At 37.8% G+C, this 27,663-nt stretch overlaps 1 protein-coding gene across 1 annotated transcript; it reads right to left on the minus strand.

Moving 5' to 3' along the window:
• Positions 1 to 27,425, minus strand: pros1 (protein S). The gene is made up of 14 exons (XM_052580297.1): positions 27,169 to 27,425; positions 25,304 to 25,461; positions 25,067 to 25,091; positions 20,011 to 20,094; positions 19,804 to 19,926; positions 16,652 to 16,777; positions 15,879 to 16,007; positions 15,380 to 15,602; positions 14,333 to 14,519; positions 13,746 to 13,910; positions 13,101 to 13,269; positions 7,386 to 7,522; positions 7,074 to 7,302; positions 1 to 611 (listed from the first exon to the last, which is right to left on the minus strand). The coding sequence occupies exons 1-14, from the start codon at positions 27,254 to 27,256 to the stop codon at positions 433 to 435; spliced, it is 2,022 nt and encodes a 673-aa protein (XP_052436257.1). The 5' UTR covers positions 27,257 to 27,425; the 3' UTR covers positions 1 to 432.
• Positions 27,426 to 27,663: the final 238 nt, after the last annotated feature.

Consider the following 27,663-nt stretch of genomic DNA (forward strand, 5'->3'; position numbering starts at 1 on the left):
TGCATTTTATGTTTTATTACAACAATTAATGTGGCACTAGTGTTGAATATCCATCTAAACATTCACATCACATTCAAATTAGTGTGTTATATACAAGGGATACAAACTGACGGCTCCATACTGCGAGTAAAAACCTGATTAAAAACACACGTCAGGAATAAAAATACTGGAATGAATGTGTAGCATCGTTAAATAGAGGCTCATGAGCTTCTGAAGCTCTTTCACAGGTTTGTCATCAATCAACTAATGAGGGCATCAATTAAAAACACAAAGTCAATTAAAAAAATCTATTAAAAATCACAGGTCAAGCTTTCTCTCTCCGTCTCCTTCTGAAGCCAGAATCAGGACATCACATCATGTATTTGACAGGAACTCACAGACAGACGCAGCGGCTCAGGTGTCCCTGCATAAGGCTGTGATGTTATTTTCTGTCTAGTGCGGCTGGGATTCAGTGGACGGAGGGTCTGGGGCAGAAACAGGAGGACAGGAGTGAGACTTGATGCTGTCGTCTTTGCTAACAGCCTCGTCGAAATCCAGCTGCTGTCCGTTCACACTGATCTCCAGACAGCCGTGGTAGAACGCAGAGATGGGAGTGACAGATAGCGGGAGATCTGCACACATAAAGAGCCAGGGATCGTTGAAAAAATGTTGAACACTGATCTAGAACACTGAAACTATCTAAAAATCTAAACTCTAAAAAACATGTCCTTAATGTTCTGAAATGTTTGACATGAACATGATCAAGCGGAATCAGATTCTGAACTATAATATGGTGCTCTTGACAGACGTCTGACTGGATTTCCCACCATCATCTCCATCTGAATCAATCCACAATCCAGGTTCATATGTTTGTGATGGACAGACAAGCAGATGTTAATGCTCTAAAACCATTACAAGACACCACTGCTGATAGATTTATTGATTTAATGTCCCGATGAAGACGATTAGATGCCAGTAACTGAAGGAGTGCTAACCAGCAGCTGTTATTGAATGAATCTGCACTAATACTGCAGAAATACTGACTTTTACTGTGCTAGTAAATGATTAACTGCAGTGGTAAAGCCTATTAAGAACTATTGTATTTTGAATTAGTTTTTATTTTTCCAGTTTCTACTTTAACTTTAACTTTAGTTAAAATTGGTATTTTTGTTGTGTTTTTGTAATAAAAAAAAAATAATCTATATAGTTATTATACATTTTTATTTGAGTTTTACATTTACATTTCTGAATTATCAGCTAATATAATTAATTACAGTTCTAAAGCTTGAAGATGTAAAACTGAACCAGTCTTAGTCTGTAGTATTATTGTCTACTTTAATAGATTTTAATATTTTGAATTAGTTTTTATTTTTCTACTTTCATTTGAAAGAAAATATACATTTTGTTCTGTATTTTTGTCATTTTTAAATGTCTTTATAGTTTTTAACTTTTATTTGGGCTTTACATTCAGATTTTGCATTACCATTATTATTTAACATACTATAGACTGTGACCACTAAAGAAAGTGTCTGTTCCCCGAACTAGTAAACACAAAAAAAACATCCAAAACAATTTAACGGTAACAATTTAATTGATGTTCAACAAATAAAAAACAGATATAATAATAAAAAAATTATAAAGCTTAATGAATATTAGATCCCTTTCTACAAAAGCGCTTGTAGTAAATGATATGATCACAGTAGGGCTACGATATGGTATTATAATCAGGGCTGTCGCTAGTCAGGTGAAAGGTGGTGACGATTATAGGGGCCCACGGCTGAGAATGCATTGGATGCATTGTCTCTTAAAGTGACCATGCCTAAGTGTCCTTAATGTTAATCCAAGAAAATGATAGAAAGAAAATCACTCACTGCTCTTGGCTGAATTACTTTGTAGTTTTAACAGGAATTATTCCACAGTAAAACCAAAAATTATTCAGACACCAGATATCATTTTTTATAATTTGTTTGCTAGACCTAGGTCGCCCCGTTGTTCATCTTCAGTTCTCTCTTCAAAGCAGTTCAGTCAGTGTACTGTTTGAGTAAATGAATTACTCCGGGATATTGGTTTGTTTGAACTCAGAGGGAGTGTCAGCCACATTAAAAAAGTTAACAGCTTAAGTCATTTGTGGATTAATCCGTATTGGAGACGCGAACCGTTTTAAATGATTCAGTTCGATTTGGTGAACTGTTTCAAAAAGATCCGGTTACATCGAATGATTCGTTCGCGAACCGGATATCACAAACCGCTTTGTTTTGAACTCTCTCACAACAGACACGGAAGAGAAGACAATGCTGAATAAAGTCATAGTTTTTGCTATTTTTGGACCAAAATGTATTTTCGATGCTTCAAAAAATTCTAACTGACCCTCTGATGTCACATGTACTACTTTGATGATGTTTTTCTTACTTTTCTGGACATGGACAGTATACCGTTCACACAGCTTCAATGGAGGGACTGAGAGATCTCGGACTAAATCTAAAATATCTTAAACTGTGTTCCGAAGATAAACGGAGGTCTCACGGGATTGGAACGACATGAGGGTGAGTTATTAATGACATAATTTCGATTTTTGGGTGAACTATCCCTTTAAAGTCCTTGTAATAATGAGCACACTTGCACCTTAAAGAAATCAGCCCGGAAAATGGAAAACAGTTGGAAGAAAATAAAACTAGAGGTGTTTTGTATTGCTTGGCAGGAAAGAACTTCTACTTATAGAAAAGCTCTAAAATACTGCTAGATCTTCTTACTTTTTGTCTCTCTTAGAAGAGAACAAACACAACCCCAGGCATTTATTCAATACAGAGGCTAAATCAACAGGGGAAAAAAAACATCAACAGACATAGACCTTTCCCAACAGCACAGCAGTAATGACTTTAACTTCTTTATGATTGATACTATTAGACATAAAATTATAACCATGCAGCTTGTCAGTCACAGAATCAGATATGTGCACAAAAGAACCCTTGAGGAACAATTACACTCACTCTCTGCAATAGGAGAGGAAAAATTGAATAAATTGGTTAAATCATCAAAACTTTAAACCCTATTCCATCTAAGATACTAAAAAAGGTGCTTCCAGAAGTCATAAATCCTCTTCTGAATATTATTCATTCATAAATCTCTTTAGGATATGTCCCTAAAACCTTAAAATTAGCTTTTATAGATAAGCCTCTCATAGATCCTAGAGAATTGGTTCATTGCAGACTGATCTCAAATCTCCTTTCTCAGTTAATGACAAGTACATTCACAAGTATAGTAGGGATAGGGTTAGGCACAAGGCTCAGTACTAGGAGCATTAGCTTTACACACTTTACATGTTACCCCGGGGAGATATCATCAAAAAACATGGTGTTAAATTTCACTGTTATGCTGATGATACTCAGCTCTATATTTCTTCACAGCTCGATGAAACCTACAAATTTGCAAAACTAACAAAATGCATAGCTGATATAAAAAACTGAATGACTAGTAATTCCCTACTACTAAATTCTGAAAAAAACTGAGGTTTTAATTATTTGAACAAAAAACTCTGCATGCGATAACCTAAAACATTATTCAACACTTGATTGCTACTCTGTAAATTTACCAATATCAGTTAGGAGTGTGCTATTTGATAGCAGTCTTTCCTTTAAAACCATGTTTGTAGCATTTGTAAAACTGCATTTTATCCATCTTAAAAATATATATAAATTATGACCTATGCTTTAATGTCAAATGCAGAAACATTAATTCATGCATTCATGACCTCAAGGATAGATTATTGTAATGCTTTATTGGGTGGTTGCTCTGCAAGCTTAATAAACAGACTCCAGTGGCTCCAAATACAGCATCTAGAGTCCTTACAAGAATGAGTAAGTATGACCACATTAGCCTAGTTCTGTCAACTCTGCACTGGCTCCCTATTGAACAACGAATACATTTTAAAATCTTGCTAATTACTTATAAAGTAAAATTGTTTTGTTCCTCAGTACTTGAGAAAGCTCACATTATAGTCCTTCACGTCTGCTGCGATCTCAAAACTCTGGCCATTTGATAATACCTACAGTATTGTTCAAAATAATAGCAGTACAATGTGACTAACCAGAATAATCAAGGTTTTTCGTATATTTTTTTATTGCTACGTGGCAAACAAGTTACCAGTAGGTTCAGTAGATTCTCAGAAAACAAATGAGACCCAGCATTCATGATATGCACGCTCTTAAGGCTGTGCAATTGGGCAATTAGTTGAATTAGTTGAAAGGGGTGTGTTCAAAAAAATAGCAGTGTGGCATTCAATAACTGAGGTCATCAATTTTGTGAAGAAACAGGTGTGAATCAGGTGGCCCCTATTTAAGGATGAAGCCAACACTTGTTGAACATGCATTTGAAAGCTGAGGAAAATGGGTCGTTCAAGACATTGTTCAGAAGAACAGCGTACTTTGATTAAAAAGTTGATTAGAGAGGGGAAAACCTATAAAGAGGTGCAAAAAATGATAGGCTGTTCAGCTAAAATGATCTCCAATGCCTTAAAATGGAGAGCAAAACCAGAGAGACGTGGAAGAAAACGGAAGACAACCATCAAAATGGATAGAAGAATAACCAGAATGGCAAAGGCTCAGCCAATGATCACCTCCAGGATGATCAAAGACAGTCTGGAGTTACCTGTAAGTACTGTGACAGTTAGAAGACGTCTGTGTGAAGCTAATCTATTTTCAAGAATCCCCCGCAAAGTCCCTCTGTTAAAAAAAGGCATGTGCAGAAGAGGTTACAATTTGCCAAAGAACACATCAACTGGCCTAAAGAGAAATGGAGGAACATTTTGTGGACTGATGAGAGTAAAATTGTTCTTTTTGGGTCCAAGGGCCACAGGCAGTTTGTGAGACGACCCCCAAACTCTGAATTCAAGCCACAGTACACAGTGAAGACAGTGAAGCATGGAGGTGCAAGCATCATGATATGGGCATGTTTCTCCTACTATGGTGTTGGGCCTATTTATCGCATACCAGGGATCATGGATCAGTTTGCATATGTTAAAATACTTGAAGAGGTCATGTTGCCCTATGCTGAAGAGGACATGCCCTTGAAATGGTTGTTTCAACAAGACAATGACCCAAAACACACTAGTAAACGGGCAAAGTCTTGGTTCCAAACCAAGTCTTCCAGGTTTGTTCTGACCAACTGAGGAAAAAAGCATAACAATAAATTGTGCTATCAATGGGGATTTAATTTATGATTTATTAGCTCATATCACATCAAACCGTGCAAATTATTATTATTGTTATTTTCAGATTATTAATGTTAACAACACCAGCTTCTCGTGACTATGAGTATAGTGTGTAATAGTGTGTAGAGCTCAATTTTTGTACAGTATAATCTCTAATTTATACCATACGAATTTCATACCAAGAAATTCTTTTAACCCAAAAAGCAAACTATGCTCCCTTCGAAATGGTTTTTAATTATTATAAGAGTTATGGTCTTTAAAATAAAAACTTTGTGTAATCCCAGGCTATCTGTAATCAGAAGCACATTTAACACTGTAAAACTGTAAACAGGGGAGCAACTGGGGGATTCAATGCCTTGCCCAAGGGCACTTCAGCCATCGGTACTGAGGGAGGAAGAGCGCTGTTCATTCACTCACCACACCTACAACTCCTGCCCGCACTTAAGACTCAAACCTGTTACCTTCGGATTACAAGGCCGTATCTCTAACCATTAGGCCACAGCTGCCCCCATCTTATTATAAGCTAACTGTTGTGAATCGGGCTAAAGTAAGGCGATAACTTTGAACTTTGGTTAGTTATTTAATTGCTCAAATATTGATTTTGGATAATTTTTAACCAAAAAAGTTATGGACTGAAGCTTTATTTAGGTCAACTGGAACTGGGAACGCTTCCCATAACAGCTGATGTACTCATTACCTTGTAAGAATAATGGCATCTATGCTACTATTAGTTTCTTTCATTCTTAATCCGAGGTCACCACAGCCAACAGATTAAGTCTGTATCCAGATCAGATGGTGGATCAGCCCCAGAGACAGATCCCTGAAGACCACATCATCTCGAAAACCATCGGCACAAGACCACGGGAACCAGACAAGACCTCTGCCCCTGCCCAACTGTTGCCTTTGGCTTGGTTAGTTGGGGACACTTGACTGATTGCACAAACATTATTTGGAAGAGAGGTGAACAGGATGATGATGACATCACTGAATCATCAATGAACTGACTTTAGCTGGAAAAAATACTCTGTTATGGTCTTCTTGAATTACTGAAAAACTATTTTCCTGTTTAACACTATTTAATGTTGCTTTGACACAACCAGTACTGTATAAAGTGCTATATAAATAAAGGTGACTTGACTTCCAGTTAATGTGATATTTAGATTACAGTACATTAAGATTACAGTTAACTAGACCAGTGTTATTTTTGTAACATGCATTTTGTATCAGACATTTGGTTTATTTTGTATCATTTTCATTTTTATATTTTATTTTTTATTTTACAAAAAATTTTGAGGAATTTTGTTTAGTTTTGTCATTTTTATTTATTTTTAATGTATATATATATATATATATATATATATATATATATATATATATATATATATATATATATATATATATATATATATATTTTTTTTTTTTTAAAGAAATATTTATTTGAGTTTTAAATTAGCTTTTATAAAAAGCAACATACAGCTATTATTTTATCATATTTTATTTATTTTTATTGAAATAATATTATAGTTTTAGATTTTAATAGATACTATTAAAGTAATTTTGTTGTGTGTTTTTGTTATTTTTATTTCAAATGGGTCATATAGTTTATAATTTCAGTTATAGTTTTATTATTTACTTAATTACAAGTTTAACTAAATGAAAATGATAAACGGTGCCTTGGAAAACTAGATGAAAAAATATTTTTTTTATATTGTTTTTTATAAAAGTAAATGTTTATTTTATTTCAAGTAATGAAAAAGTTTTTTTTTTTTTTTTATGGTTCTAGTTTTTTGATCATGCATCACCAGCACTGTGAAAACATTGATTTATCATTACATTAGTGAGCATCTATTAGCATTTCACCTTTATAAATAGAATCAAGCTGACTGACCTGGAAGTCCTCCTATGTAAGTGTGGACTTGACCCTGCATGGCACTGTTGAGTTTGGATAAAGCCATGCTCAGGGTTTCAGAGTCACTGTAGGACACACTGGAGGAGTTTGCCGTGATGTGGAGACCATCAGCTGATACTTTCATGTCCAACACCAACCGGTCGGGATAACACAGCATCAGAGACTCCAGCGTCGCCACGCAGATGCCATCTATAAAAACCTGCAGATTCTGTAATACATGGACAAGAGACACACGTGTGTTTAGTGTGTGCTCAGACTTCACCAGCACAGGACATCAGCACTGAATCTTACCGCATCATCAGGTCCTTGTGTCACCACAGCAACTGAAAGAGGGACAGAGCTGTTGCTAACCAGGGCAAATAATACACCGGTGCTGCTGGACGGACGGACGCTCATCACAACATCCAGTTTCCAGAGATCTGTGCTGCCTTAGACATGAACACACGTCAGTAACTCATCCAACTAAAACAGAGTTAAGAGTTTATTCTTTCATTAATGTGCTTATATGTAATGAGGAGACTTTTTTTTTCTTCTGTAGAGTTGCATTTGAAATCTTTCCATAATTATAAAACTCCACAATATCAGTTGTGCATAACTGATAAATTCTGCAAAATTAATACATTCATTTCCTATTTATTACTGTGAAGCTGCTTTTATATGTATAAAGATAGATAGAAAGACAGATGGCTAGATATTAATTTGATAAAAAAATATTTATATGACAAAGCACTTAAAATAACTGAAATTGAAACTAAAATATAAGAATATAAGAATATAAAACACTAAAAGTAAATACAAACCCGATTCCAAAAAAGTTGGGACACTGTACAAATGGTGAGTAAAAAAGGAATGAAATAATTTACAAATCTCATAAAATTATATTTTATTCACAATAGAATATAGATAGCATATCAAATGTTGAAAGTGATACATTTTAAAATATCATGCCAAATATTGGCTCATTTTGGATTTCATGAGAGCTCAGAGGAATCAAAATTTGAAGTTCTTTTTGGAAAACTGGGACGCCATGTCATCCGGACTAAAGAGGAAAAGAACAACCAAAGTTCTGATGGTATGGGGTTGCATCAATAACAACGTCATGGCTGCGTAGAAGAAGGATCTGGGAACTGAAATGGCCAGCCTGCAGTCCAGATCTTTCACCCATAGAAAACATTTGGCGCATCATAAAGAGGAAGATGGGACAAAGAAGACCTAAGACAGTTGAGCGACTAGAAGCCTGTATTATATGATATTTAAAATCAACTTATTTTTCCCTTAAAATGATACATTTTCTCAATTTAAACATTTGATATGTCATCTATGTTGCATTCTGAATAAAATATTGAAATTTGAACTTCCGCATCATTGCATTCTGTTTTTATTCACAATTTGTACAGTGTCCCAACTTTTTTGGAATCGGGTTTGTAAATAATATTAAAATAATACTGATAAAAATTATAGTTTGTTTTAAAACAATAATTACTCAACCAAATAATAATTACAAATATTTGTAATTAATCTTTGTTAAAATTAAAATGAAAACAAGAATTGGCTAAAAAACGTCTCCGGTTATTATCGTAACCTCGGTTCCCCTAGAGGCGGAAACGAGACATTGCGTCAGCTAGGACGTAAGTGGGAACTCTTCCCTCTCCACTTTCGCTGAAATCTTATGGGCTAACGCCAGCTGGGGACAGCTGGCCAATTGACACAAAGCATGCAAATACAGACAGGTTCGCGGGCAGTATAAATTGCATGGGCGTGAAAATTACATCAGAATCACGACTGAACGCTAGTACAGCTGGTCAAACAGCAACCATGGCGGCTAACGTAATATCTCGTTCCCGCCTCTCAGAGAAAACCAAGGTTATGATAATAACTGGAAACGTTCCCTTCTTGAGGGAACTCAACATTATGTTAGCTATGACGTATTATTGGAACTGTATTCAATCCTGCCATGAGAGCAGTGAAGATAAGCCCTGAACAGGGTCGATCACCCCCTCACATAAGCAAGGCAGTTTAAGCCAATGGCCATGTCGCTAAGAGTGCTCGCATCTGATAGGCGGAACTAGGCCAATGAGACATCTGCTCCGACCCTAACAAAATTTGCATATCTCCAAGCAATGAACATGAAGGCTGCACTAAACAGGGCAGACATAATGCAATAAGCACTCAAGCATGAGAGTTAAATACAGAGTCGATGGCGTTAGTGGTGACAACTGCATAAACCATAACAGTTGCACTTTATTTTACAGTACGTGCACTAACATGTACTTATAGTGTACTTACAGTGTATTAATCTATGAAAGTTCTGGTAACACAAGGTAACTACATGGGGTAGGGTTAGGTTTAGGGGTAGGTTCAGGGTTAGTACCTAGTTATTACATAGTTATTGTAATTACTACAATAAGTACATAGTATATACATAAGGAACAGGACTGTAAAATAAAGTGCTACCACCATAACACAGAGTTAACAGCCATGGTAACTACTGTATAACTGCTTAAACAGCATGAATAAAACTTAACTCACTGAAAGTACAATACATGTAATGCTACAGAGGGTACATCCAGCTTGTAAAACCTGGCGAATGTGTTCTGAGAAGATCAGCCAGCAGCAAAACATAAATACTGGATAGACATACCTCTTGGCAGAATGAGCACTGATGTTGAGGGGACAATCCTTCCCCTGGCATTTGTTAGCATCCACAATCCGGTGAGAAAGTCTCCGTTAGATCCACCAAGCACACAAACAGCTGGTCCGACTGATGAAAGGCGGCCGAGAAATCGATATATATCCGTAAAACCCTAACAGGGTCCTGGCGCTCTGAGCATCAGCGTCACGCAAGGCAGACGGCTCAGCAGATAAGGCAGGCAGGGAACAATCTGTGCTCTAAAACATTGTATTGAGTAACTCAGGAACGTAAAGCGGTCTTGGCCGGAGAGTGACATTACAGTCGCCAGGTCTCAAACAGGTGCAAAATCGTTCACCAAAAACTCATGAAAGTCTCCAATGCACTTCGCTTAGCAGAAGCGAGAGCAAGAAGCAAGGGAGACTTCAGGGAAGCTAAGGGCTCGAACGGTGGTAAAGATAGAGCCCTATAAACTAGAGCTAGATCCCACGGTGGCACTGAGAACACTGATTACCAGAGCGTGCTTACTGATCGTATGTGCGTCAACCGAGGAGCGAAAAGCGGAAATAGCAGTCACATACACCTTCAGCATGGATGGCAAACTCCCACAACCCAAACTGTGCTGTAGAAAGCACAAAAAATCTGACACGGAACAGGTCCCTGGATCAGTATGAATGTCCTCGCACCATTTGGTGAAAAATTCCCCACTTCAGAGCGTAGAAGCGCCTGGTAGAAGGTGCCCGCGTCTCTGTAAGTGTGCTCAGCACTTGTGAGTGGAGAGCGTCCCGCTCATCAGGGTCCCCGCAGCGGGGAGGTTCCACAGCTCAGGGCTGGGGTGCCATATCGTGTCGTTTGTCTGAGACAGCAGGTCCTTCCTGAGGGGGATTTGCCATGGGGGAGCCATCAATAACTCTCTCAGGTCGCGAACCAGGGCTGATTCGGCCAGTTCGGGGCCACGAGTATAACTGATGCTCTCTCCTCCCTGATTTTGCACAACACCATAGGCAGAATCTTCACCGGAGGGAACGCGTAAAGCCTGGCTTACAGCCAATGCGATGTCAGAGCATCTCCCGGCAGCGGGGAGTGAGATAGCGAGGAGAACGTCTGACAGTGCGTGTTTTCGCTCGTGGTAAACAAATCCACTTCTGCCATCGCAAATCGATTCCAAATCATTTAATCTGATCATGGGTGAAGCCTCCACTCTCCTTGAGGAATCGTGTTCCTCAAAAGCATGTTCACTCCATAGTTCAGAATACTTTGAATTCAGAATTCTCTTATGGAGAGAAAGTGTCGGTCCGCCAACAAAAGGAGACTCGCTGCCTGTTTGAATAGAGCTCTGGAGCACACGCTGCCGTGCCGATTTATGTACGAGACCACAGACGTGTTGTCGGTACGAATCAGTACATGTTGCCATACAATTTTGACCGAAAGGCTTGCAGGGCTAAGGACACCGCTTCTAATTCCAAACGGTTTATGTGCCACCTTCTCTGTGACTCCAACCACAGAGGCCTGAGGCAGGTACGCCCAGGTGCACTGCTCCCCATCCTGAAGTTGACGCGTTTGTCGAGAAAGGACTGAACATCCTGGGCTCCTGGGCTGAACATATGCGGGCTGTTCCATGGTTTCAGAGTGCTGACGCAACTGTGAATGACCGTAATGTGCATATGGACTGAAGAACACGCCCTCAGCAGAACTCGAGTTACAGCCAGGGCTCTGAGCCAGGGCGAGTGACACAGTGATTGTATACATGCTTCTATTGTGAATTTTACTTACACAAACAGCATTTAACACACATAGCAATCGTCGCCCGTAGGAACATGGGGGACATGATGCATTTTAACATAGTGCATAGTGCTCTTCCACTTTATCGGTCCGTCAGGGAGACGGCTCGGTGGCCAAGGCTGGACCGCTGGCTCTCTCGCAGCATGGGCTCCTCAACTGACCCTGACGTTTCCTCCCAGGCTCTTACCACTGCTGGTTTGCTACCACTGCGCACATACCCGTGGGCTTCCACCCCAACCACGTGTCATGAACATGGCCTGCATTGCAGAGTGGGAGCGGGCCGATTGGGGCGCAGCCCACGACTTCACCAAAAGCTCTTTTTTGCGGTCTGGCAGTGGCTTGACTACTAGTCCAGCTACTTTTCACAGGCTCGTCAGGTGCGTTGCATCTGTGACGTCCTTGCCAAAGACCTTGGCGAGCTCCTCCTGGAGGTCTGCAGGGCCCTCTTAGTCGGGGCGGGCCTACTGATATTCCCGATCCTTATCCGATGCCAAAAGCAACATGGAGTCGTCTTCCTCGCCAGCTCCGAAGAGGACGAAGTTCGCGGGGCAGAAGCTATCGTCCACCAAGCCGACTTCGAACTCGTCTTTGGGCGGGGAAGGGCCCACCAGCGGCTCGCTGGCGGCAGTGGGCCTCATTCCCGCTGTTGTCCGAGCTTCTCTGGCTCTGAGGGCGCGCACTGGCAGTGGGCGCACGTGTCATCCGTATGAAGCCCAGGCAGGTTACACAGAACTGGTGAAGGTCCGAGTCTGCTAGTAGCAGCAATCGGATGTGGAGAGGAAAACAGGGTGAGTAGTCCTCTATTGCAACTTCCACGATGACTTAGATAAGACGTGAAGAAAGAGATTCTGACGTAATTTTCATGCCTATGCAATTTATACAGCCCGCAACTTGTCAGTATTTGCATGCTTCGCCTCAATTGGCCAGCTGTCCCCAGCTGGCATTAGCCTATAAGATTCCAGCGAAAGTGGAGAAGGGAGGAGTTCCCATATACATCATAGTTGACGTAATGTAGAGTTACCGCCTCGAGAAGGGAACTAACTTTATATGACCCTCTAACTCTAGCACTCTCCATTCTAATTATATTCTTTAAAAAAAAGAATACACTAACCAGCTTTCTAATCTTTTTGTATTCTGTCTTTTTTCTTTCATTTATTATACAATTAACAAAAGCAAAAGAAAACTCTAACACTAGCTTGCTCTATTCTTTTTCAATTCTATCCGTTTTCTGTTTATTTTATTATATTATTTAAAAGCCCTTGCTACGTGTACTGCATTAAGCTAACTAAGACTTGTTATAAGACTTGTATATCATTGCTCTTTTTTTTTTTTTGATTGCTTCCATTGTCCTCATTCGTAAGTTGCTTTGGATAAAAGCGTCTGCTAAAAGAATAAATGTAAACGTAAATGTTATGAACACTCTAGAAATAAATGTAAAAGTGTATTAAAAATATATAGAAATAAATGTGACTTGACTTATACAAAGTGCTTGTGCAAAAGAAATGAGCCGAGTTTAGACTGAATCTTCTGTGGTAATGGACTTGCTGCAGACACTTTATTAAGAGCTTTAATTGTATTTATTTCACTGAACTCACTGTAGTTGATGTTGAAGAGTGCCAGGCCTCCGCCGCTGAAGAAAGAGCCTTTCTCCACATGCACATAACAGTGTTTGCTCTCCTTTCCCCGAAACACCTCGTTCACTCCAGACACGTCCTGATTCATCAGATTCCAGCCACGGATGCAGCCATCCAGCCTCGGGTTGATCTGATTCACAGCGGCACAGACAGAGCAAACATTCAGTTACTATACTATTGTTAAACACACTTCAAATAAAACATTTTTTATCATTTTACATTATTTGTAATTTTGTTATGTACATTTAGATTTTAATTAGGTTTTTTTATATTGAGCTTATTATTTCAGTTCTAGTTTTAGCAATTTTAGTACTTGAGCTTACACGTATTTTATTTCAACTAGTTGCGAAAGAAAACATTTCTCATTTTTATTTACTTTAACTTGATGCACTAAAATAAAGATCGAAATAAAACTCAATAAAAATCATACGTATAAAAAAATATATATATTGCTAAAAGGAACTAAAATTTAAATAAAATGTAAAATGTAAATAAACAAAATGCTAATTTTTGTATATGTTAATTGCATTTAAAATGTAATGTGTAATTTCCACTAAACTGACTGCCGCTGCTGTGACCTGTAAGGTGTGTGTTTTGAATTCTCACTGGTTTGATGAGGCTCTCGTTGCGATTAGGCAGGCCGGCAATGTAAACCTTTATTTCCAGTTTGTCGTTGACGGGGCTGAAGAGTCGCTCAGGACTGTTAATGCTCATTACAGCCTCTTTACTGATCTTCACACTGATGCTTCCCATCAGCTCCTCCACAGAGATCTACAGACCACAGCAAACACTTCACACACAACCTCCAGAACAAACAGAACCTCACATCCAAACACCATCGCTTAAACCTCATGGGTCAGTATGATTGTTAAAGAAATTAATAGTTTTATTCAGTAAGGATGCATTAAATTGATCAAGATTGACAGTGAAGTCATTTATAATGTTACAAAAGATCTCGGTTTCAAATAAATGCTGTTATTTTGAACTTTCTATAGTATTCATCAAATAATCCTGAAAAAAGATTCTAAAAGATACTAATGAACCAAGCAGAAGTTGAGTTGCTGAAGGAAACATCAGTGTTTGTGCGTCAGCAGTAGAATCATGTCAAAAGAGTGTAAATCACAAGGAACAATAAAGCAGGTCCTTTCAGACAGAGATATAATCATCTATAATCATGATTGATTCAAACGCACCACATGCCACTGGCCGTCATTGATGGCTTTTCCTCCGCTGGTCATATGGATGGAGTGTTCATTCTTAAACTGAACCTCGATGCGGCCAGACCGTAAACCCAACATAAACCAGGAGTCCTGCGAAGACCGGGCATACAGAATCACTCCCTCAGGATCAAACGTGCGGATATCAAATTCAGCTGCAAACCTGTGGGAAAAATTTATATACTATCTTATCATTTATTAATATTTTGAATTAGCTTTTTTAATGTTTTTAGCTTTGTTTATCATTTGACATTATTATTATTATTATTATTATTATTTTTTTTTAGCTTTCATTTATTTTTATTTCAGTTCTAATTTGAGCAATTTTAGTACTTGAGCTTAAACTTATTTAGTTTCAGATAATTGTCATATATATATATATATATATATATATATATATACACACACACACACACACACACACATATAATTTTTTTAAGCCCCATTTTAAATTAATGAAAATATTGAACGTACTTTTGTTATTTTTTCCAATTCATTTTATTGGAAGTTTTCCATCTTATATTTAGATTTGATTTATTTCTGCTTTATTTCAGTTAATTATTAATTATTCAGTATACTACTGTTGTTATTCATATACTACTATATAGTATTTGTTAATATTTTGAATTACCTAGGTTTCAGTTTTCATTTTAATTAGTTTAGATATTAATGATGTTGAGATTTAGCCATTTGAAAACTTATTTTATTTCAGTTAGTTGACAAAACTTTCTACGATTTTTTAAGTTTTTTAATATAATACTTATATTTCAAATGTATTTCATTTTTATACTGAGTTAGTCGTGTCAACACTGAAACACTCACAAAGGATTGGCTTCAGAAAATGATGTTCATCCATTCAGGAGGTAAAACTAATTATTATATCAGCTGCACTTTATCAGGAACATTCTTCACTAACAGAACTAAAAGGCACACCTACACTGCCTGAACAGGAAAACTGCTAGTGTTTAGTTACAGCTTCTATCCCAGCATTCCTCAAGAACATAATAACTGTGATAGTCGTACTTGGTGTCGGCCTGCAGACGGAAGCGCAGGTAGAACTGCTCTCCCAGATACAGCATCTGCTCATGCTTATATTCGTACAGATCCAAACACTTGGGGATCTTCTCACACTGACGGCTGTCCTCTGCCAGCTTCACACCTTTACGCCCGTCACAGTGACACGAGAAACTCCCGATGGTGTTCACACACTCACCGTCACACACGTCCTGCTCACACTCATCCAGATCTGACAAAATCACACAGGAGTGAACAGTTCAACCAAAAACATTCCATCAAGTCAGTAATTTTCAATGTTTGAGGCCAGGGCTCCAGACAAAAACAAATGAATAAAAAAAGCCACTGGCTCCCATTAGAAAAAACATTATGTGCCAATTTTTTTTTTTTTTTGGTGCCACAGAATAACCGTGTATTATTTCATTTTTAACACTTAATATTTCAGTCAATCTTTCATGTTTATATCTACGTAATCTTTTCTTTTATTTATCAGAATTTTAATACTTACCGACACATTGGTGTGAGCTCATGTTGTACAGGTATCCCACAGGACAGCGGCACTCAAACATTCCCGGAGCGTTTACACATTTGGATGGTTCCACACACACACTGGGATACAGGATACACTCATTGATATCTGCAATGACCGACACACACCATCAGATCCATAAACACACAGCAATATACAAATTATATAGCATTAATGTTATTTTAGTGTCACTCATATACTTTTTTCTTATTTAGAAAAAAAATGTGTGCGTGTATGTATATATAATTGTTCATTACACGTTCCTTCTTCACCAGAATCCCAGCATGCATCTCATAGATCTGCAATCTAGTCAAAGATTTGCATTTGTGTTTTCATAATTCCCAGAATTCCACTGGTGTGCCTTCATCACTACACTGTTATTCTAATATAAGGAAACGAGAACGAGTGCAAGTATCCAAACTCATTGTACCTAGATGTACAAACCACACAGCCATATGATCCTGTTTATAAAGTTACAGCCATGCCAGACTGTTTCTGCTGAAGTAAAACAGCATCTGATGATTTATGAGCTTAAAAACACTGTTACATAATGAACCTTTAACACAATGTGTTTGTGGATGTGGTTTTAATATGAAAGTTGGACCTCACAGCTGGAAAGAATCATGTTTCGCCTTTACAGGAAAATCCCAGGATTCCTGGAACAGCTGCTGGAGATCCAACTCGACTGGCAGACATGACGCCAGAGGATCAGAAATACAACGCTGACCTCTGACCTGTGCAGTGACTCTCACCGATGCAGTGGATGTTGTCACGGGTGAAGAAGCCTTTCTCACAGCTGCACATGAAGCTGCCGGCGAGGTTGTGACACGTTTGGCTGCAGCCTGCAGGGAATTCTGGGTCTTCACACTCATTAATATCTGTGAGCAAATGGAGTCAATAAAATAAATACCAATAAAGCTGCCGACAGAAAAGATCTGGCAAATAGTCTGTTCACCACTAGTACTACTTCTGAGCAGTAGGTGGCGCTGTAAACTTAGCTTGTAAATGCATTATTTACATTTATGCAGTTGGCAGATGCTTGGTTTACACATTTAAGGTTTACATTACATCAGTTTATGGATTCCTAGGAAAAAAGTGATGTATCTGGATTATTACAGTAAACAAAAATGTATACAATAAAGAAAGTAAAAATAAACATTACCTGAAATTAAATTAAATATGAAAAAAGCACTTTATTTCAACTAGTTTCCAGAGCCTCATTTATCATTTTCATTTAGTTTAACTTCATATACTAAAATAACTAACACTGTTAACCAATCAAACTTAACTGTACCATACTACTGTACTTCATATGCAACTTAGTGTCACTGTTATAATATATTTTTTTGTAAACTATTGTAAATTAAAAATCACTCACTTCATTAATTATTACAGGTGCATCTCAATAAATTAGAAAGTCGTGGAAAAGTAATTTTTTTCAGTAATTGAACTCAAACTGTGAAACTCATGTATTAAATAAATTCAGTGTACACAGACTGAAGTAGTTTAAGTATGTGGTTCTTTTAATTGTTATGATTTTGGCTCACATTTAGCAAAAACCCACCAATTCACAAATTATCTGATCTCAACAAATTACAAAACTTCATAAGAAGAATAATTGTTGGCCTTCTGTAAAGTACGTTTATTTACTGTACATGTACTCAATACTTGGTAAGGAGGGCTTATTTTACTTTAATTACTGCCTCAATTCAGCATGGTATGGAGGTGATCAGATCAAGGTGGTATGAAACCCAGGTTTCTTTGACCGTGGCCTTCAGCTCATCTGCATTGTTTGGTCTCTTGTTTCTCATCTTCCTCTTGACAAAAGTCAAGCTCACCAACACAATTGTAATTTAACCAACTTTTGGTGCTTTTGGCAGTGTGGGCAAGTGCCAAATTGAAACCCCGAATCATCACAGACTGTGGAAACTTAAAACTGGACTTCAATCAACTTGGGCTAAGAGCTTCTCCACCCTTCCTCCAGACTCTAGGACTTTCCAATTGAAATACAAAACTTGCTCTCATCTGAAAAGAGGACGTTTGTTACGATCATTTAAAACGTGGAGGAATCACCAGTCTTCTGCTCCAGAAAATGCAACCACCACTTAGTTTGACCACTTAAACAATGTATTTAGAAAAGCAAGATAGGAAGCAATAAATGTCTTCAGGAGAGGGCCTGGCTAAAACAACAAACAAAACAGCAGCTGACTAAAAGGAGGAGTACTTCATAATCGATCCAGGTAAAATAAAATCAACAACAAATGCTTTCCTCAACTCCCTCACTAACCAAAAACAGGGAAAAACATGAGTACAAAATAAAATGGCAACCTCTCCCTACAGCTTCCAGAACTAACAATTAATCAAATAAACAAAGTAAATTACTGTATCTTTAATACCTTAACAAGTAAAATAGAAGTAAATTTGTTATACACTCCGTGGTTTCAACACACTACTGGGCAACAGGAATACAACTTACTTTTAGATATGAACACCTGACAAACAACTATTTTAACTTTGCACCACCAACAAGAAACTCAACACAGGTCTGGAGCAGGAGAGAAGTGAGCCTCCTTAAGCAGTGTTCAATCTGCTCTTTTGTAGCAGCACCATCTGCAGCACACTCTCTGATGAGCACCACCTGTGGGTCATTTGACACTGCCAAGTAAGCAAAGAGTGAGAAAGATAAGAGAGAGAGAACACACCTGTGATACATAACCACATCCAAAAGGTGTGAACATACCTCAACAATTAATATTTAAAAACATACATCATAGGGATGTAACACTTTGGGCCACTGGGCAATAATCCAATTCTTGATGCTTTGACCCCAGCCTCAGTCCATTCCTCGTGAAGTTCACTCAAATTCTTGAATCGATTTTGCTTGACAGTCCTCATAAGGCTGCAGTTCTCTCGGTTAATTGTTTAATCTTTTTCTTCCACACTTTTTTTCCTTCCACTCAACTCTCTGTTAACATGCTTTGATACAGCACTCAGTGAACAGCCAGCTTCATGAATGGCAATGAATGTTTGTGGCTTACTCTCTTTGAGAAGGATGTCAATGATTGTCTTCTGGACAAGTGTCAGATCAGCAGTCTTCCCCATGATTGTGTAGCCTAGTGAACCAAACTGAGAGACCATTTTGAAGGCTCAGGAAACTTTTACAGGTGTTTTGAGTTGATTAGCTGATTGACATGTCACCATATTCTAATTTGTTGAGATTGATCATGGATCAGCTCCAGGCATGACTAAATGGCTATATCATCCTCTTCTGGGCCAAACAAAGTAGTTTCGCTTTCACAACGAAACACAAAACGACTCCACAACATGACAGCAACAACAATACTACAACGAGAATAAAAGTTACGTCTTCTTTCTTTGTGTGAACATTTGGATGACATTACGCAAATATTTCCACATTGTTATGTAGACGTGGGGGCTTGTTTAAACAAGGGATTATATGGGGGGTTTGGACAAGTCTTAACTTTTATAAAGAATTTCTCTTTGGATTTGAGAGATTAGTCTTTGCAACTTTACAGATTTTATTTATTTACCAAGGGCTTGTAACACTCCATCCGCATCATATGACCCCTTTAACTTTAACTTTGACCCCTTTTTAATTCATACACTATTTACCATAACAGCCATTTAGACACAAATGTTTGATATGTAGTTGCTAGGAAATAGAGACAAACTCATATGGTCATGCAATCCATCAAGTCATGTCCCAAAGACATAACTTCACATGAATTAAAACACCCTTTAATGGGTGCATGTTGGAAATAAAATAGCCTAATTTAATTATCTTTCTGTTGTCTAGACTCGTCAATAGTTTTTCAAAGTCCTAGTGCAATGTAATGAACATGAATCGTTTTGCGGTCAGTATGATGAATGAATCTCATCTCACCTTGCTCACAGCGCTGACCCCTCCATCCCGCTTTACACACACACGTGAAGGAGCCCTGACCGTCCACACAGCGCTCATAACCATTCTTATTGCACGGCAGCGGCAGACATTGGTTACTGATTTCTGAAACACATAGCAACTCAAACTCACAATGAACACAGACACAACACGGTCTCAGAGTAGATAACAGTACTAGTGCTGGATCACCTTGAATACAGCTACGGAGGTTCTGAGGGATTCCAGGCTCAGAGTTTGGATTATTTATCCCGGTGCGGTGAGATTGCAGACAATCTACAGAGAAAAAAGATACAACACATAAACGACATGACACCCACACTTCAGTCCATCTAATGATGCAGTTACAGCACACAACATGAGAAAAATACAATATTAAATTAATTAATAGTGCTTAAAAACTGATCAGTTTGTTAGCTGTATTTCTATCATGTTAACTCTCATAAGATTTTAGCATGGTAATGGATATGACAGATCTGTTCCGCTACTGCTGAACTTCTGCTGCTGTTGGTTATTGATTTATGTACAGGAAGTACAGGAACTTGCTACTGCCAATGCAAAAGCTGATTTGGTAATATGGTTCTGTGAATATTTTAAAACATTCTGCTGCTGCAAAAATAGCATATAACATAACCCATAGCAGATCTATACAGGTGGAGCTGGGGAAGGTGGAGGGTTTCGGAGGAACTCTGAAAGCGTGCTGCAATACTCAAGCAAATGCTAATCAGCCATTTCAGTGTAAAGCAGCAAGCTCATTGACTGCGTATGCAACATGAACTTAATCAGCTTGTGACAAGTCATTTAATGCTAAGAATATCATCAGTTATCTTAAGGACCCCTCAGTCTGCACCATCTAGAGTTTCATGGCATAACTGGGTATTTATCAAGCTGTAAGGAAAAATATCTAAACTAAATAACTACAAACAGACAGGTAATGCCCAACAAGCTAAACATTTATTTTTTTCTACATTTAATATACATTTAATGACACTTAAGCTGTTTGCATCTTATCTATTCATTTCAGAAAAAGATTTTTTTTTTTACATTTAATATTTTATCTGTTCACAATTTTGAGATCAAAAACATCCAAAATCTAAAACACACATTTAAGTGTTTCTTTTAATGCACTTTATCTATTTGAATCTGAAGATTTCAGTTACAATCCATATTGGTAACACTTTAGAATACTTCATAGTTATTTTTCTTGAACCCTAACTACTAGATAATAGTAGTAGTTCTTCAGTAGGTATGGAAAAATTCATTAGTTATTGATAAGCTAACTGTTACTTAACACAATCATAAAATTATATTACATACTGATTAGTTAACTCATCTTCCTTAGTAGTTAACAGTAGTGAGTTAAGTCTTAATGCATAATCACCTGTTAGTTCTTCAATCATTCCTTATTAGTTATGCAGTAAGTAAGAAACAAAAAGTGTTACCCATATTTATAAAGAGGTTGCTCTCTTGCATACACCAAACTTTACATTTTTATTCCTCTCCATATTCTGAAGGCTTTTACTCATGGATTTGTTCATACATCATTCACACTGATTTATACAACATTTTATAACTAAAATGTGGTAAAACTGTATTTGTTTTCTGTCTGTTTACTAGTATTTTCTTATATGGAGTGATAAAAATAAATGTTGTTTTGGAAATTTATGCAAATTAGTGCATGTTTAATTAGATAAAACCTTGTTTATATGCATACCTATACAGAACATTTCAGAAAACTTGCAATACAGAACAATGCCCTTAATGTTAATGTTTTGCCCTTTGTTAATCAACTGGAGCTATAATGATACAGGTGCTGGTCTTAGAATAAGAATATCATCAAAAAGTTGATTTATTTCACTAATTTCATTCAAAAAGTGAAGCTTGTATATTATATTCATTAATTACACACAGACTTATATTTTTCAAATGTTTATTTCTTTTAATTTTGATGATAATAACCGATGACTAAGGAAAATCCAAATTCAGTATCTCAGAAAATTTTAATATTGTGAAAAGATTCAATATTGAAGACACCTGGTGCCACACTCTAATCAGCTAATTAACTCAAAACACCTGCAAAGGCCTTTAAATGGTGTGTCAGTCTAGTTCTGTAAGCTACACAATCATGGGGAAGACTGCTGACTTGACAGTTGTCCAAAGGATGATCACTGACACCTTGCATAAGGAGGACAAGACACAAAAGGTCATGGCAAAAGGCTGGCTGTTCACAGAGCTCTGTGTCCAAGCACATTAATAGAGAGATGAAGGGAAGGAAAAGATGTCGTAGAAAAAAAAAAGTGTACAATCAATAGGGATAACCGCACCCTGGAGAGGATTGTGAAACAAAACCCATTCAAAAATGTGGGGGAGATTCACAAAGAGTGGACTGCAGCTGGAGTCAGTGCTTCAAGAACCTCTACACACAGACGTATGCAAGACATGGGTTTCAGCTGTCGCATTTCTTGTGTCAAGCCACTTTTGAACAACAGACAGCGTCAGACAGCGGGGTGGTGTTAGCGCAGTGGATAAGACACATGTCTGTGGTGTGAGAGACCCAGGTTCGAATCCACTGTGAGACACCAATGTGTCCCTGAGCAAGACACTTAACCCCTAGTTGCTCCAGAGGCGTGTGACCTCTGACATATATAGCAATTGTAAGTCGCTTTGGATAAAAGCGTCAGCTAAATGAATAAATGTAAATGTAATGTAAATGTCAGAAGCGTCTCGCTCCATAAAGGACTGGACTGCTGCTGAGTGGTCCAAATTTACATTCTCTGATGAAAGTAAATTTTGCATTTCCTTTGGAAATCAGGGTCCCAGAGACAGGAGGAAGAGAGGAGAGGCGCACAATCCATGTTGCTTGAGGTCCAGTGTAAAGTTTCCACAGTCAATGATGGTTTGGGGTTTCATGTCATCTGCTGGTGTTGGTCCACTGTGTTTTCTGAGGTCCAAGGTCAACGCAGACATATACCAGGAAGTTTTAGAGCACTTCATGCTTGCTGCTGCTGACCAACTTTATGTAGATGCAGATTTCATTTTCCAACAGGACTTGGCACCTGCACATAGTGCCAAAGCTACCAGTATCTGGTTTAAGGACCATGGTATCCCTGTTCTTAATTGGCCAGCAAACTCACCTGACCTTAACCCCATAGAAAATCTATGGGGTATTGTGAAGAGGAAGATTCGATATGCCAGAACCAAGAGTGCAGAAGAGCTGAAGACCCAACAATGCAGAAGAGCTGAAGGCCACTATTAGAGCAACCTGGGCTCTCATAACACCTGAGCAGTGCTACAGACTGACTCCTTTCTTTGTATTGGTCTTAAGTAATATTCTAATTTTCTGAGATACTGAATTTGGGATTTTTCTTAGTTATCAGTTATAATCATCAAAATTAAAAGAAATAAACTTTTAAAATATATCATTCTGCGTGTAATGAATGAATATAATATACAAGTTTCACTTTTTGAATGGAATTAGTGAAATAAACCAACTTTTTGATGATATTCTAATTATGACCAGCACCTATATACAAACCTGATTCCAAAAAAGTTGGGACACTTTACAAATTGTGAGTAAAAAAGGAATGGAATAATTTACAAATCTCATAAACTTATATTTATTCACAATAGAATATAGATAACATATAAAATGTTGAAAGGAACATATAAGGAACAGCTGGAGGACCAATTCGCAACTTACTAGGTCAATTGGCAACATGATTGGGAATAAAAAGAGCTTCTCAGAGTGGCAGTGTCTCTCAGAAGTCAAGATGGGCAGAGGATCACCAATTCCCCCAATGCTGTGGCGAAAAATAGTGGAGCAATATCAGAAAGGAGTTTCTCAGAGAAAAATTGCAAAGAGTATGAAGTTTTCATCATCTACAGTGCATAATATCATCCAAAGAATCAGAGAATCTGGAACAATCTCTGTGCGTAAGGGTCAAGGCCAAAACCATACTGGATGCCGGTGATCTTCGGGCCCTTAGACAGCACTGCATCACATACAGGAATGCCACTGTAATGGAAATCACAACATGGGCTCGGGAATACTTCCAGAAAACATTGTCTGTAAACACAATCCACTGTGCCATTCGCCGTTGCCGACTAAAACTCTATATAAAAAAAAAAAGACTCTATATCTAAACATGATCCAGAAGCGCAGGCATTTTCTCTGGGACAAGGCTTATTTAAAATGGACTGCGGCAAAGTGGAAAACTGTTCTGTGGTCAGAAGAAACAAACTTGGAAGTTCTTTTTGGAAAACTGGGACCCCATGTCATCCGGACTAAAGAGGACAAGGACAACCCAAGTTGTTATCAGAGCTCAGTTCAGAAGCCTGCATCTCTGATGGTATGGGGTTGCATGAGTCCATGTGGCATGGGCAGCTTACACATCTGGAAAGGCACTTCAATGCTGAAAGGTTAATCCAAGTTCTAGAACAACATATGCTTCCATCCAGACGTCGTCTTTTTCAGGAAAGACCTTGCATTTTCCAACATGACAATGCCAGACCACATACTGCATCAATTACAACGTCATGGCTGTGTAGAATAAGGATCCGGGTACTGAAATGGCCAGACTGCGGTCCAGATCTTTCACCCATAGAAAACATTTGGCGCATCATAAAGACCTAAGACAGTTGAGTAACTAGAAGCCTGTATTAGACAAGAATGGGACAACATTCATATTCCTAAACTTGAGCAACTTGTCTCTTCAGTCCCCAGACGTTTGCAGACTGTTATAAATAGAAGAGGGGATGCCACACAGTGGTAAACATGGCCTAGTCCCAACTTTTTTGAGATGTCTTTATGCCATGAAATTTAATATCAACTTAATATCAACCTTAAAATTACACATTTTCTCAGTTTAAACATTTGATGTAATAAATGTTGTATTCTGAATAAAATATAGAAATTTGAAACTTCCACATCATTGCGTTCTCTTTTTTTTCCCAATTTGTACAGTGTCCCAACTTTTTTTGGAATCAGGTTTGTATATTAGTTAACGTTTTTACCCTATTCACCTGTAGCGTCTTTCCCTATGTTTTATAATTTGTACTTTTTAAATTGGGACAAATAGACTGACTCAAGAGTCAAAGCAGCTTCAGTCACAGTGAGTTTTGCAATCAGATTCCAGAATGAGGGTCACTGAATTGTGAGCTGACATCATCACTCGTCACTCAGACGCACTGTACATGCTGTGGGTTACAGGAAGTGTTTATCTGCACAAAAATAATAATGACGACTTACCAATATACTTGGGATAGAAATAATCCTGGAAGATTTAAAAAAGAAATTGTCATGGTGAGATTATTCACACACATCATAAAGCAGTTCAACGATGCATTTGCAGTTCACAAACCTCACTATCAACACAAACGATCTCATGACTGAACGCACGCACACGACTGACGGGTCAATGTCAATGTCAACAGTATGACGGATCATAACACAAACATCGAAGCATCGATTGCCTGCAGAACTCACTGTTTCTAGATTGTTCTCAAATATCTCTCGTGCCTCCTCTTTATCACACAGCTCCTCGATGCATTCACGCTCCAGGTTTCCTTTCTTGCTCTCCTCAAAGAGGGTGTTTGCACGTCTGTGTCGCAGGAGGAACTGAGACGCTTTATTCTGTGAGAGAACTGGACATGAGAGCACATCTGATCAGTGTGTTTGACTGCCTTCACTTACCAAAGCATACCAACTGTGCAATTAAATTAAGGGGCAATGAGTGCATGCAAAAGGTTTGGATGTCATATACAATATTTATTCAAAAACACTGAAAACATTTAGTTATTCCTTAACAAAAAGTCTCTAGACTTTTAAACGGACTCATATAAGAGCTAAAGATTATCAGCCAATATTTCTGATTGATCAGGGTGACCTATATACACTACTGTTCAAAAGTTTGGGATTAGTAAGAATTTTTTTAAGAAGTTTCTTATACTTATCATGACTGCAATTATTTTATTTTATTTGATCAGAAAAAAAAAAAAAACAGTAGAACTGTGAAATATTATTGCAATTTAAAATAACATTATATTTAACAATAATAACAATAACATTTTATTTGAATATACTTTAAAATATAATAAAAAATCGTACTGATCGCAAACTTTGGAACGGCAGTGTTTATCAATCTATCACAATTTTGAAACACCTGTGAGTGCCTCGTACTGTAAATATAAATGTTTATATAAATGTGCATGACACGTCCATAGTTTATTAATGAGGCTCAGTATGAAAGATTCAAATATTAGACTGGAACATAAAGCTCAGTGAAGACCAAACAGATCTTCAGAAAATGAGTCCATCATGGATGTCAGCTTTAACTCGATCAGTTGAGTTACGCAGGGATCTATTCCCCCACGAGTCTCTTTCGAGAGAATATTTCTGGAATTCATCTTCAACACTGACAGAGTTTGAGATGAACCACAACATGGTGTATTTTAAGACTATTGATTTGAATTGTTTTCAGTCTGTAATGTAGGGCAGTTTCACTCACTCACTCACTCACACACACACACTCACACACACACACACACGCACACACACACACGAATGAAACAGCCATACTACATATCTTCAGTCACATCACTAAAGGCACATCTTGTGAAGTGCTCTGCCTTTTTGGAAAATTGTTACAGTTCCTTTTGTAAAGACTTCTACATTACTACTTTGAAAATACCGTTTTTTTTTTAGAAACATTATTACTTTGTGAATTTTGTAAACAGCAACTTTTTTTTAAAATACTGTTACTTTTTGTTAACACTTACTTTGTACATGTATTTTACCATTTTTTTTAAACATTGTTACTTTAGAAATACTGCTATTGTTTGAAGAATTTTTACTGTTTCATTTGGAAACACTGCTACAATGTTACTAAATACTGTTATTTTTTGGAAAAACTAAGTTAATTTTCTAAACACCTTTACATCGAAACACTGTGAAATCATTTGAACTAAAAATATAAATACTATAATATTCATGTCATATGCTACAGAAATGTACTGTGGTAAACATGTTACAGTTTCCTCCAAACTACCATATTAGTTACTGCTGATATAAAAACCCAAAGACCCTATTTGTCATTTTGATTAATTTCATTTTTGATAACAGCGACTAATACCAAGTTAGCAGTTTTACGGTAAACGAAAGTAAAATAACTATTATATTTTGGTGTAAACTGTGGTTAATGTAAAGGTAAACACTGCTCAACAAACGGCTGATTAAAGTAGAGGTTTTTGCGCTGTGCTCTGGACGCTTTCAATCGCTCTGTGACAGTAAACCGTTAGTAAAGTGAATGTTTTTTATTGGTTGGTTTGTGCTCGAGGATCTGTTTTACTCACATCGCTGTGCCCCGCAGAGTTCCGCGCGCAGCAGCAGCAGCACGAGGCCGAGCAGAGAGCAGCTCCGCGCCGCCGTCAGTCTCATCATGCTCCCGCTGTTCGATACAGTCAGTCACCACTAAAAACTTCCGGTTCGGGTCCAGAATCAAACACTGGATTCTTCTCGCTGAGGTCCTCTAGTTCGGCCAGAAACGCAGCGCGTTTGAACTCATGACTGGCCAGTATGGGCAAACCTTGGGTAAACTAGCTGGTGAATGCGCTCTGGCAGGCTTAAGTTAAAAGGAAATTATGTAACAGGAATTACAGCCGATTTTGTTCTTGATAAATAGTTTAACCTCTTAATTTATCCAGTTAAAAATGTTTGCGAGTTTGAAATAAATAAACAAACAGCTTTCAACACTGCTACATTGTTACTTTGTTAATGCTATTTTCAGAAAACATTGCTTCTTTGTTGCTCAGATCTCAATACAAACTCATTTCTAATTAAATGATCTG

The sequence above is a fragment of the Carassius gibelio genome, chromosome A1 (assembly GCF_023724105.1).
Source record: "Carassius gibelio isolate Cgi1373 ecotype wild population from Czech Republic chromosome A1, carGib1.2-hapl.c, whole genome shotgun sequence".
NCBI classification, from domain to species: Eukaryota; Metazoa; Chordata; class Actinopteri; order Cypriniformes; family Cyprinidae; genus Carassius; species Carassius gibelio.